This window comes from Stomoxys calcitrans, chromosome 2, assembly GCF_963082655.1.
Source record: "Stomoxys calcitrans chromosome 2, idStoCalc2.1, whole genome shotgun sequence".
In the NCBI taxonomy this organism is placed as follows: Eukaryota; Metazoa; Arthropoda; class Insecta; order Diptera; family Muscidae; genus Stomoxys; species Stomoxys calcitrans.
The window spans coordinates 182715064-182729665 of NC_081553.1; the positions used below are offsets into that span (position 1 = coordinate 182715064).

At 37.6% G+C, this 14602-nt stretch overlaps 1 protein-coding gene across 2 annotated transcripts; it reads left to right on the forward strand.

The window, feature by feature from the left end:
* The first annotated feature begins 512 nt into the window (after positions 1-512).
* On the forward strand, positions 513-13999 carry LOC106094167 (translation initiation factor IF-2). Of its 2 annotated transcripts, none has more exons than XM_059363988.1 (3): positions 513-593; positions 10876-11084; positions 13393-13999. In XM_059363988.1, the coding sequence occupies exons 2-3, from the start codon at positions 10924-10926 to the stop codon at positions 13982-13984; spliced, it is 753 nt and encodes a 250-aa protein (XP_059219971.1). In that variant the 5' UTR covers positions 513-593; positions 10876-10923; the 3' UTR covers positions 13985-13999. The 2 variants fall into 2 exon arrangements, with proteins under 2 accessions (XP_059219971.1, XP_013116818.2); XM_013261364.2 differs by lacking the exon at positions 513-593 and adding an exon at positions 10354-10812.
* The last annotated feature ends 603 nt before the right edge of the window (positions 14000-14602 follow it).

A 14602-nucleotide genomic window follows, 5' to 3' on the forward strand; every position in this document is an offset into this window, starting at 1 on the left:
TGTATACCAAATAAAAGAAGAGCAATTTGAGAAAAAAATCTATAAATATGTAATAGCTACAGAACGGTAAGTAATTGACTTATAAGTAACTAGCTGAACCGGGCCCGCTCCGCTGCGACTTCCATAACTCTCTAATATCTTTTTTTGGGTGGGGACCCTTCGCCCTGAATGCGGATATCGATTTCGTGCAGCCTATGACGCTGAAAGCTTTCGAATCCTGACGAGAACATCGGACAAAGCGGTGTTTATCCCCTCTTAAGGTTGCCGACATTTGCGAGGTACAATGCCTTGCCTTGGTGTCGCACTGTGTGACTGCTGAATTGTGGAAATTTCACTTTAGTTAAGAAAAGAAATTTTATACGTTATCAAAAATTTTGTTTTCTCTCTCACATTGGCATTGAAATTTAAACTAGAGAATAGATTTAATTTCATTGGAAAAGTCATACTATCAAGGCGTAAGCAAATTTTCGGAAAGAAAAAAAAATATTTATTCTTTGTGTGAATTTACAAATATTTTATAAAAATTTCGGAAAAGAAGAAAATTCAAGGAAAATTCGCAATTTCGTGGAAAAAGCAAGAGGATAAGAATTTTGGTAAGATTTTTGTGTAGAAATGTTGGTGTTTTTAGAATTATATAAAAATGAGATTATTCTTTAGGCTGCGGATTCTGTGGAGAATCGGCACATTCTACTGGGTTGCCCAAAAAGTAATTGCGGATTTTTTAAAAGAAAGTAAATGCATTTTTAATATAACTTAGAATGAACTTTAATCAAATATACTTTTTTAACACTTTTTTTCTAAAGCAAGCTAAAAGTAACAGCTGATAACTGACAGAAGAACGAATGCAATTACAGAGTCACAAGCTGTGAACAAATTTGTCAACGCCGACTATATTACTTTTTGGGCGACCCATACATCCATTTTAACCTCTTTGATTTTCAAAGGACTTTGTGCTGCTGATTTTGTACGGCCGCTGGAATTTTTAAAGGATTAAAAACAACATACGGATTTGACAATTTTTAATTCTGACCGGGATTTGAACAATTTTTATAAAAAAACAAGTAAAAGCGTGCTAAGTTCGGCCGGGCCGAATCTTAAATATATATCCTCCACCATGGAGCGCATTTGTCGAGTTCTTTTCCCGACATCTCTTCTTAGGCAAATTTTGACAAATTTTGTTCAGCGATGAGGCTCATTTCTGGTTGAATGACTACGTAAATAAGCAAAATTGACGCATTTGGAGTGAAGAGCAACCAGAAGCCGTTCAAGAACTGCCCATGCATCCCGAAAAATGCACTGTTTGGTGTGGTTTGTACGCTGGTGGAATCATTGGACCGTATTTTTTCAAAGATGCTGTTGGACGCAACGTTACGGTGAATGAACACATTTCGAACCGAACACTGATTTTGGTAATAAAATTCAATGATTTGCAAGCGTTGCTCGTTAGTAAGTCTATTCATGATGAAATGTCAAAGCATACTGAGCATCTTTCTCTTTGACACCATGTCTGAAATCCCACGTGATCTGTCAAATACTAATGCATGAAAATCCTAACCTCAAAAAAATCACCCTTTATAAGAAAAGATTTGCTCTGCTATTAGAGCGATATCAAGATATGATCCGGTTTAGACCACAATTAAATTACATGTTGTAGACCTGTGTAAAATGTCAGCCAATTCGAATAAGAATTGCGCCCTTTGGGTGCTCAAGAAGTAAAATAAAGAGATCGATTTATATGGGAGCTGTATCGGGCTATAGACCGATTCAGACCATAATAAACACGTATGTTTGTGGTCATGAGAGGATCCGTTGTACAAAATTTCAGGCAAATCGGATAATAATTGCGACCTCCAGAGGCTCAATGGCGCAAGATCCCAGATCGGTTTATATGACAGCTATATCAGGTTATAAACCGATTTGAATCATACTTAGTACAGTTGTTGGATATCATAACAAAACACGTCGTGCAAAGTTTCATTCCAATCGGATAAGAATTGCGCTCTCTAGAGGCTCAAGAAGTCAAGACCCAAGATCGGTTTATATGGCAGCTATATCAGGTTATGGACCGAAATGAACCATACTTGGCACAATTGTCGAATATCATAACAAAACACGTGATGAAAAATTTCAGTCAAATCGGACGAGAATTGCGCCCTCTAGAGGCTCAAGAAGTCAAGACCCAAGATCGGTTTATATGGAAGCTATGTCAAAACATGGACGGATATGGCCCATTTTTTTTTATACCCTCCACCATAGGATGGGGGGTATACTAATTTCGTCATTCTGATTGTAACTACTCGAAATATTCGTCTGAGACCCCATAAAGTATATATATTCTTGATCGTCGTGAAATTTTATGTCGATCTAGCCGTGTCCGTCCGTCTGTCCGTCCGTCCGTCCGTCTGTCTGTCGAAAGCACGCTAACTTCCGAAAGAGTAAAGCGAGCCGCTTGAAATTTTGCACAAATACTTCTTATTAGTGTAGGTCGGTTGGTATTGTAAATGGCCCATATCGGTCCATGTTTTGATATAGCTGTCATATAAACCAATCTTGGGTCTTGATTTGACTGAATTTTTGCATGAGGTGTTTTGTTATGACTTCCAATAACTGTGCTATGTATGGCGCAAATCCGTACATAACCTGATATAGCTTCCATATAAACCGATCTGGAATGTTGACTTCTAGAGCCTCTAGAGGGCGCAATACTCATCCGATTTGGCAGAAATTTTGTACAACGGTTTCTCTCATGACCTCAACATACGTGTCTAATATGGTCTGAATCGATCAATAGCTTGATACATCTCCCATATAAACCGATCTCCCGATTTTGCTTCTTGAGCCCCTACAAGGCGCAATTCTTATCCGAATGAACTGAAATATTACACAATGACTTCTACAATGTTCAGCATTCATTTATGGTCCAAATCGTACTATAACTTGATATAGTTCCAATAGCATAACAGTTCTTATTCAATATTCTTTGTTTGCCTAAAAAGAGGTACCGCCCATAGAACTCGACAAATGCGATCCATGGTGGAGGGTATATATGATTCGGCCCGGTCGAACTTAGCACACTCTTACTTGTTGTGTTGTATTTTTCGTCTGCTTGATTTTGTTGGGTGTCAAGATCCAGGAATTCTGCGACTAAGACGGGGTGCGTCCACAGGGATCTGGGTCTGAGTCGTGTGGGTCTGGCTGGGAAGTTAAACAGTTGATGTGTATCGTGTGGTACCTCGGGACCTCTTGCACGTCAGCATCACTCCTTGCTCTGTAGGAGTTGAGGCGGCTCCATGGAGTTGAAGCGGCTCCATATGCCAAACTACTCTGGTTTGTCGGGCGAGGTCAATTTCTTAGAATGCATTGGAAGGCGGTCGTTCTCCAAGGACTACATTCACCCCATAGCTATTTACCGCATCTGCTACCGTGTCTGCATAAATGTTGTCTAGACCCGCTTGGTATGCCACTTGATCTAGAGGTTCTCTCTTTTAGCGCTGAATCTCACGCTCTAGATCATGTTGATCTACCTTAAGGCTTCTGAGCGGATGGTCTCTGCGATAACAACCCAAAAGGTAGTGCTTAGACAGCATGTAGTTATGTCTTCGCACTGGTATATCTTTGTTTCCAGATACAGGTGGTCCACATGAGAACTGAGGAGACAGCTCGTCGCAGTTCGGAGGGCGGCATTCTGACAGATCTGAATATTATTCCACTGCGTGTCACAAAGCTGACACACTGGCGCTGCATAACTTACCACAGGCCGGCCAATTGATTTGTACGTGGTCAACAAGGTTTCTTTGCCTGCACCCCAAGTGCTGCCTGCAAGTGACTTGAGGACCTTGTTTCTACTTTTGACTTTATCGCAAATTGCTGTGGCATGTGGGGAGAATGTGAAAGAGCTGTTAAATGTGACGCCAAGTATTTTGGGACACTTGATGGTCGGAATCATTTCTCCATCGACCATCACAGTCAGCTCGGCATTCATTTGGTGGCAGATATCTTCAGATCTCTTGGAGCGAAATATGAGCCAAGTTCTTTGAGGTAGACGTTCAACCTATCGCAGATGTCAACAATGATACCATGATCGTACAATCGTCCGCATACGATCTCTATACCGTCTGGAGGGGGTAGAATGGAATATACCCCCCTAGAGGTTAAATAGGAACTCCCTGTTTCACTCTTATGGAATGTGCGTACATGTACTACTTTTAATATTCGTATGATGCTTGCAAAGACATATTTACTCCCAACACTGCTTTACGGATGTGAAGTCTTTGCATATTGTGACTACAATGACTCCCGGACACTAAATGTTGCATATAACAACATCGCACGTTATGTCTTTAACAAAACTAGGAGAGACAGAATATCTGAATTCGCATACAAAATTTTCAACGTTCAATTTAGCAACTACTTAAAGATAAGATGCTTAATACAGCTGCATAATATAATTTACACAAAAGAACCCTTTTATCTTTATAATCGTGTGCAGTTCGCCAGATCCAACAGAGGCAAAAAACTCATTCTTCCCAGGTTCAAAAAACTCTCCTCCGAACGCCAATTCTTCATCAACACAATTCGTCTTTGGAACTCGCTCCCTAATTATTTGCAATTACTAAGCAATGCTTCTGTTTTTAAGACTGAGCTTTTTAAATTTTATGCTTGATTATTGTTTTTTTTAATTTTGTTTCTTAATTATACAAATTTAAATTTTATTTATACAAATTTCAATTTTATTTATACAAATTTCAATTTTATTTACACAAATTTCAATTTTATTTATAAAATGTTTTCCTACTTCTAATTTTTGTAAACCATTACTGTGTATCTTCTTGTGATTCTAGTACAGTCAATTATAAGACTTATGTCTTGTTGTACTAGTAATGTCATAAATAATAAACAAACAAACTGGCGACCACACAGATAATTCGCGATCCAGCGTTTCAGGCCTGGCTGGAGGGATGTGTTGGCGATGTCCTCAAATAGTATGGCATGGCTGACCGTGTCGAATGCCTTCGATTAGTCCAGTGCCAAGAGGACCATCCAATCTCATGGCCTGGGCTGATTGAAGCCACGGTAAATGTGTGCGGTGATGACATACAAAGCAGTTGTTGTGCTATGCAGTCTTCGAAACCCATGTTGATGCTCGGCGAATGGAAATTCTTTTACGAGGCACGTGAGGAGTAATGCCTCAAGCGTCTCTGCTACGGGTGAGAGAAGGGGGATCGGTCTTTACGACTCCCCCAATTCAACCGACTGGTTAAAGCGAGCGGCTGCTGCGTTAATGATGTCTCGAAATTTCCTCTCAGCCCTAGGGGCGTGCCAGTTTACTGAAGCGGCGATTGGTATACTCTCTGAAGCCGACCCATCGGCCTTTTCCTGATTGATAAACGTCCAGCGCTCAGAGATTATGAAGTCGAGTGGAGGGTCGATGGTAAGAATTTTGGGGAGGTGGTCTGATCCCAAAGAAATGACAGTTTACCAGGATTATGGCCAGATAGTAACCCGCTTATGTCGGGGTTGTAAGCTTGGCCCATAATTGGGACACAGCTACCAACCGACGGTATGTGCAAGTTGTATAGCTCTATCTCGACAGTACGGACTTGACTGCCATCTCCATGCACTCCATGTAGGGGTCACTAGCGACAGGCGAAGTCTAGATGGGTCTATATTGCACCGAATGGTGTATCACGAAGGCCAATCCCGCACCTCCATTTCATGAGCGATCGTTACGTAGCACATTGTATCCGTGACAACTGTGCAAGCTGCAGTTGTTGGCCAACTTTGTCTCCTGGATCGCTGCAACCAAGATGTTCTTCCGACTCATAAAATCCACTGTCTCATCGATCTGCCCCGGAGATCGTTGCAGTTTAGTTGCGACGAGGACGCAGAAGGCGACGACGACGTTTGTGACCCACTGCTGTCTATGTTCGCACAGCACCTTGCAACATATCCAGTGTGACTATACTTCCGTAGTGATGTAAGGCCAAAGCAAGATCGGAAATCTTACCATTTTATGCACCGATTACACCTCACCATCACCGACCGATGATGGAGGCGGATCTGGCAAACCGAACAGAACCAGGGTCCGGTGTTCTTTACAATCCCGACACTCCGGGATGTGCCTCTCCCATGACGAAAAAAGAACGAACTCTGCGAGACACTTTGGCGAGCGTCACAGTCTAGGATTGATGGAAATCTGGTGTTGCCATCTGGTATTCCAGGCTACACGGATGAATCAAAGCTAGAGGACAGATTGGGGACCAGTGTTTACATTGCGGACCAAGGTACTGAGAATTATTTTCGACTGCTTGACCATAATACAGTCCTACAGGGGGAGATCCGGGCGATCTATGAGATAATATGTTGTAAACACGAGGATATCGACTGTGAAAATCTTTAGGAACAGTAAAATGGCCATCAGGGCAATAACAACCAGTCACGGACAGTCTTTGAGTGTAAAAAGAGATTAATTCTCTTTGAGGATGACGCATCGTTTGGGTGCCGAGTCATAGCGTAGTCAGGGGAGTGAAAGGGCAGAGGATTTGGTCGTTATTGCCAGAGGAATACCCGAAGTCCTTCGGGGTGACACAGTCTGAGTTAAGGGCGTGGTCGACTATTTATATAAAACAAGTCTCAAATTTGGCATGTACAACTAAAAAAATTAAAAGCGTGCTAATTTCGGCTGGGCCGAATCTTGGGAACCCTTACCATGGATTCTGCTAAAAATTTATACAAAATAAATGATCGAGAGACCAGTTTACACGAGAGCTTTATCGGGTTATAGACTGATTTGGACCGTATTTGGCACATTTGTTGGAAGTAATAACAGAACACCGCATGCAAAATTTCAGCCAAAATGGACAAAAATTGCGGCTTGTAAGGGCTCAAGAAGTCAAATCGGGAGAGCGGTTTATATGGGAGCTTTATCAGGTTATAGACCGATTCGGACCGTACATGGCACAGTTGTAGGAAGTCATAACGGAACACCACATGCAAAATTTCAGTAAAATCGGACAAAAATTGCGGCTTGTAAGGGCTTAAGAAGTCAAATCGGGAGATCGGTTTATATGGGAGCTAAATCAGATTATAGACCAATTCGGATCGCACAAAAATTGCGGCTTGTAAGGGCTCAAGAAGTTAAATCGGGAGATCGGTTTATATGGGAGCTTTATCAGGTTATAGACCGATTCGGACCGTACATGGCACAGTTGTAGGAAGTCATAACGGAACACCATATGCAAAATTTCAGTTAAATTAGACAAAAATTTCGGCTTGTAAGGGCTTAAGAAGTCAAATCGGGAGATCGGTTTATATGGGAATTATATCAGGTTATAGACCGATTCGGATCGTACTGGGAGCAATTATTGGAAGTCATTACGGAACACCATATGCACAATTTCAGCCAAAAATTGCGGCTTATAATGGCTCAAGCAGTCAAATCGGGAGATCGGTTTATATGGGAGCTATATCAGGATATAAAGTAGTAGTATTCTTTATTAATTTCATTAATGTTTTCATATAAATATAGCAATATAAACATAGCATTCTAAAAGAATAAATTGAGTATATATTTTCTTGACATTGACCTTCGGTCGTCTGTCCATTATTAAAATATAGTGTATATACTAGAGATTTACGAGTTTGTTTTTCCTTTCTTTTATATATTAAATTCAGACAATAACTGGTTTCTATATAACATACAAGTTTTTAGATAACTGGCTAAACTTTTCCAGTGTATAACATTTCCATTGAGAATATTTATTAAATCAGATTCATTAATTATGGGCATTTGGAAGAACATTAATCGGAATTCTTTGAGAGCTGGGCATCGACCCAGGAAATGTTGAATGTTTTCTATTTCAACTGTATTACACATTGAACATATTGGATTTGAATTTGTTTGGAACCTGTTGGAATTTAATGAAAACATCCCACTTCGAGCTTTTAATATCCACATCAGTTCGTCCTGCATCAAGGGTTCGACAAAGTATAATCCCCCAAAAGTAGGTTGGAGCTTACTGTAGAAGCGGTGTGTATTATTTGCGTTTGAAAGTGCATCATTTGTTTTTGTTGCACGTATGTTTTGGAGGAGATTTTGAATGTTTTGTAACCAACATTGTTTTGACAGATTTGGCGTGAAAGCTTCTGTACTATTTTGCAGAGTTAAAGAATTTATATGCGTTTTCCAAAATATTTCGTGTCTCATCACTTTTTTGGCTAGTATTTTAGGTAGCCTATCATCTTTGTAATCATACAAAATTCTCGTTATATAGTTAAGATGGTTGTTCAAAGTGTATATATGCCCGTTTTCGACACCAGTCTCTAACATCATTATGTACGTTGGAGTAAAACTTGGCATTTTTAATATCTTCTTTAAAAAATATAGTGTCAGTTGGTCAACTTCATCAAAGTGAGAAAACCCCCATATTTGTGATCCATATGATTGTATAGACCTACTAATGGCCAAGAAGAGTTTCCATTTTGTTTTTATGGACACATTAGGTTTTGATAAGAAACAATTCCAAGTGGTGTTGATGCTATTTTTGGCTAATTGATTTCTCTCCTGTATTTGTTTCCGGAGTGAGAGTTTAGGTGTAAATGTCAACCCCAGGTAAGAATATTCCGATGTAATTGAGATCTCTGTTCCATTATACAGCCACTTTTCCTTACTCGAAAGCTACTTTACTTACTTATATCAGGATATAGACCCATTCGGACCTTACTTAGCACAGTTGTAGAAAGTCATAACGGAACACCACATGCAAAGATTCAGCCAAATCGGACAAAAATTGCAGCTTGTAAGAGGTCAAATCGGGAGATCGGTTTATATGGGAGCAATATATCTCAATCTGAACCGATATGGCCCATTTGCAATCCCCATTGACCTACATCAATATTTAGTATATGTGCAAAATTTTAAGCAGCTAGCTTTACGCGTTCGACCACTATCGTGATGTCGACAGACGGACGCACTTATATGGCTAGATCGACTCGGATATATATACTTTACGGGGTCTTAGACGAATATTTCGGGGTGTTACGAACGGATTGACTTGATTAGCATATTCCCATCTTATGGTGGTGGGTATGAAAAAGTAGTCGTTATTTATTCGTGAGCATCTCGTGATCCATGGTTGTTTCGTTCCAGTCCCGTAAGTCGTGATATTCTCGTGAGTCGTGCGTGAGCCAAATTTTTGTCTCATGAGCGTGCGAGAGTAAATTTTGCTCTCGTAAGCGTGAGTGAGAAATCACTCATGTGCACATCTCTAATCCCAAGTATCTGACCTTGTCGGATATCGTAATCGTTCTGTTGAAGTTATGTGGCACCTCAATTAGGTCAACTTTCGTTTTTCTTGTAAACAAGCAGAATTCTGTTTTCTCTGGCTTAACGTTCATACTCCTAGGGGTAACCCAGTCGTACGCTATCTCAAAGGCCCTTTCGGGGTTTCTGCTCAATGGATTCGAATTCTCGTCCATTACAAGTTTTATAACTTAGTTGGTATCTGGAAGGGCTGATCATAGCGTGAAGAATCTGCAGCCTTTGGCAAAATCGAGAAAACAAAATTCACAAGTAGGTTTGTGGATAAAAGGAAAAAACCCCATATAGACAAAATTTCCGATAACACCTGAAATGACATCTTTAATTTTAGTAAAATTTATTCCTTTCAATATTCCCATCGCTTTTTCAAATACAAAATTAGATTGTCTAGGAAATTAAAAACTTAATATTGCTGGCTTGGCTTAGGAATTTGTTTAACAGACCATCACCTACATTTATCTGTCCTAACTTCCTTGAACTGGTTTACTTTCCTTTTACAATCCCATTTTCTTTATGGGTTTACATCTCAATAAACTCACCATTGCGGTAGTTTCATTTCAATTATAATTCCATTATGTTTTCCTTAGTGTTAACACATTTTAAAAAAGCCATTTTGTTAAGTTTTTGTTTTCCTTTCCTTGATCACCCTCCTAATCCTATTTTATTGGACTACATTACAAGAGCAATTATTTGAGAGGAGGTTAAATAGGTTGAATACCAATCATTATGAGAGTCATTGTTACATAATTTGCTTTCTTTTCTAAGCCAATATCGTGGCTATAATTTTAAAGGGCGTGGAAATAGGGGTGGGTGGGAGTCTTCTATAACTTTGTATAAATTCAAAAGGTTTTTATAAAAATTTAATTTTTTTCAAAATCTAGAATGAAAAAAAAGGAATTCAAAGAACCTAAAGAAAACATTTTTCGAAATTTTGAATTTTGATAATTTTTTTTTATAAAAATCACCAATTGATTTGGCCACACCCTTCCCCAAAAAATTGTTTCTCTACCTCCATGAATCTATAGTCCAGTGCTGCAATGATGATGTTGGTATTGATGAAGTGCCAATAAGGCACGATGCCAAGGATGTTGATCCTCACGTATTTTACACTTACGCTGGTGCTGCAACGAGACCAAGTCATCCAAGTAAATTAATTTAGTTTACGTGATCGATTGATTAGATGACCACTAGGCTAGATGGCTGCTTTCATAAACGTAATGATGAAAAACTGCAATCAGACAGTCTTTGGGTAACTACTCCCTTGGGAATTAAATGGCTTGGATATTCTATGGGCAAGTGACTGAACTTTTACTTTTCCCATGGGAATGATCAATGAAACAAAATAAGGCTAAATGAGATTAACTATAAATAGTCCAATCTAGAAGTTGATCAGCATCAGTTCAGTTTGGAGTTGCAAACAACAAAGTACACAACAAACTTCTCTTTTTTCCTACATTGCGAAGTCTTTATTAACAAAAATGGTCAAATTCATGGTAAATTGGTGTTTTATTTTTCTTATTTAGTTTTTTTACTGACTTTTTCTGTTCTGCTTTTAGATTTGTGTCTTCCTTGGTGCCCTTGCCTTGCATCAAACCCTTGGTGAAATGGTGGTCTTGCCCTCTAAGTCTCTTAACGAGAATGTAGTGGAAAGCAAAAACAATCCCAAACGTAGCCTGGATGCCTGGATAGGTGATGCAGGTGGTTGGTCCACAGGGGGATTTAAATTGTCGGGATTTTCCAATGGCTGGAATCCTTGGAATGCTCAGTAAGTAAATTTGTTCAAATTTCTTATCAGAAGCCTCATACACTAAAAAAGATTCAAACCTAAGACAAAAAACTAAATTTTCAAATATTTTTAGGAAAAATTTCTTTTGTTGAACGATTTTTTTACTAGATTTAGGGATTTTTATCCTTTTATTAAGGATAAGATTTTCAGAAAGTAAACTTGGCCAAATTTTTCATCAAAAGCCACATACAGTAAAAAATTTAAATGCTAACTTTTAAGATTAGAACCAAGGACAAAGAACTCAATATTCAAATATTTTAAGGAAAAATTTCCTTTCTTGAATGATTTTTACTAGATTTAGGGATAAAAAAACACTAAAATCCAGTAAATATTTTTCCACCAATTTTTTTTTTCTTATTTAAAGGATATTTAAATAAGAAAAAAAATTGGTGGAGAAATATTTACTCGATTTTAGTGTTATTTTATCTTTTGATGAAGGAAACAAAATTTATCCTTAGATTTGGGAACATTTTTTTCATACTTTGATTAGGAAAATTTAAAAGAGAAAGAACTCAATTTTCAAACATTTTAAGGAAAAATTTCCTTTTTTTAACAATTTTTTACTAAATTTAGGGATTTGTATCCTTTGATTAAGAAAAAAATTTTGGTGGAAAAATATTTGCTGGATTTTATTGCCTTTTATGTTTTGATGAAGGAAACAAAATTTGTCCTTAGATTCGGGAAAAGTTTTCGTGAATTGAATTTTTCTTGGTTTTTAGTGTTTTTTCATACTTTGATTAAGAAAATTTAAAAGAGAAAGAGCTTACTTTAAACATTTTAAGGAAAAAATTACTTTGTTGAAAGATTTTTACTAGATCTAAAAATTTGTATCCTTTGTATAAGAAAAAAGATTGCTAAAAAATCATTTACTGGATTTTAGTGCTTTTTTATCTTTTGATGAAGGAAACAAAATTTGTGCTTAGATTCGGGAAAAGTTTTCGGTGAATGAATTTTTCTTGGTTTTTAGTATTTTTCATACTTTGATTAAAAAATTTAAAAGAGAAAGAACTCAATTTTCAAACATTTTAAGGAAAATTTTCCTTTGTTGAACGATTTTTTACTAAATTTAGGGATTTGTATCCTTTGATTAAGAAAAAATTGGTGAAAAAATATTTACTGGATTTTAGTGTTTTTTTTTTAACTTTTGATTAAGGAAACAAAATTTGTCAGATTCGGGTTTTGACGAATGAATTTTTCTTGGTTTTAGTGTTAATACTTTGAATAAAAAATTTTAAAGAGAAGAAACTCAATATTCAAACATTTTAAGGAAAAATTTCTTTTGTTTAACGATTTTTTACTAGATTCGGGGATTTTTCTCCTTTGATTAAGAAAAAATTGGTGAAAAAATATTTACTGGATTTTAGTGCTTTTTTTAACTTTTGATTAAGGAAACAAAATTTGTCTTCAGATTCGGGAAAAGTTTTTGACGAATGAATTTTTCTTAGTTTTAGTGTTAATACTTTGAATAAAAAATTTTAAAGAGAAGAAACTCAATATTCAAACATTTTAAGGAGAAATTTCCTTTGTTTAACGATTTTTTACTAGACTCGGGGATTTTTCTCCTTTGATTATGAAAAAAATTTTGGTGATAAAATTTTTACTGGACTTTAGTGCTTTTTTATCTTTTGATGGAGAGAACAAAATTTATTCTTAGATTTGTGAAAAGTTTTCGGTGAATGAATTTTTATTGGTTTTAGGGCTTTGGCACTTTGATTAAAAAATTTAAAAGAAAGAGAACTCAAATTTCAAACATTTTAAGAAAAATTTACTTTGTTGAACGATTTTTACTAGATTTAGGGATTTTCCCTTTGATTAGGAAAAAAAATTTTGTTAAAAATCATTTACTGGATTTTAATGCTTTTTATGTTTTGATGAAGAAAACAAAATTTATTCTTAGATTCGGGAAAAGTTTTCGGAGAATGCATTTTTCTTACTTTTTAGTATTTTTCATACTTTGATTAAAAAACTAAAAAAAGAAAGAACTAAATTTTCAAACATTTTATAAGAAAATGTTCCTTTGTTGAATGATTTTTTACTTGATCTAGGAAATTTTATTCTTTGATTAAGAAAAAAAATTGGTGAAAAAATATTTACTGATTTTTAATGATTTCTTTGGGTCCTTGATCAAGGAAACAAAATTTGTCCTAAGAGTCGGCAAAAGTTTTTGTTGAATGATTTTTTCGTAGCTTTTAGTACTTTTTCATACTTTGATTAAGAAAAATATCTTAAATTTTAGTATTTTTTTTTGTGTTCTTTATTTTTATTTTATTTTCTCTCATACCCATAGATCACGTTTTGCCTCCCCCTCGCCCAGTGAGGTAGCCAATTCCATAGCCGCTGCTAAACAAGCCTCCGGCAATGTCCTGATAGCCCAACAACAAATGCAAGCTGCCAAAGAGAATGTTCTCAATCAACAACGCATGGCAATGGAAAAAGAGGCCGCTGCTGCTCTGTTAACCCAAAAATCTGAAGCTGCTGCTGCCATTCAACGTTCCGAGGCAGCAGCTGCCGCCCAAGCAGTGGTATTGGCCCAACAACGCTTGGCCGCCACCAAAGCTGCTGTGGCTCATCAACAACGTATTGCTGCCGCTCGTGAAGCTGAAGCTGCTCAGGCTTTGCAGCGTTCAGCCCATGCTGCAGCTGCTGAAATTCAAAAGACCGAATATGAAGCTTCAAAACTGGGACAGCTAAATCGCAATCACAATGCCGGTGCAGCTCATCATTTGGCCTTCACCAAAGATGCTGCCTTTAGTCCCATCAATTCGGGCACCAATCATGTACCCAATCTGGAGTCATTGGGTCCTTGGTCTTCGGCAGCCGCCGCTGCTGCAGCAGCTGCTGCTGGTGCTAAAGGTGGTGCTCCAGGTGGTTGGTTGTAAATTTCTTGAAGTGGTATTTTTCATTGTTGTTTGTATGAGTTTATTTTTGTAAGTTTAGTAATAAATGCATGCAAAATCAATTTCTTGCTTTATTAGGGATTTCCAGAGGGAAGGGTTATGGTTAAACCCAGGATATTCGAGTATTGTGATGGAATTCTAAAGCTTAAGTTGTGGGGAACAATGTTCCTTCTATTTTCGAGACAAAACAGTTAGTTTGGAAGAGAGGTAAACTTCTCACATATCAATGAGTGTTGTCCAATTTAAGTTCGAGTTCAATTGCTAGTGGCCTCCATTTCATAACCGAGTTCGAACAGCCTTCCGCAGTGCGACACCTCTTTGAGAGAAGTTCTTACATGGCATATTACCAGAAATATCGCCCGCATTAGGAGGAGATAACCACCGATGAAAAATTTTTTTCTGATGTTCTCGCCAGTATTCGAACCCAGGCGATCAGCATCAAAGGTGGGCATGCTAAGTTCTGCGTATTTGTATTCTACTCAAAATTTCCTCTAATTTTAGTACCATATTGCCTTTATTTGGCGTCATTTCGCTTGATGAGAGGAAGGGCACGTTTCTTTCCTTTGACATAGGCATGCTGTTCGCTGGATGCCCTACTCT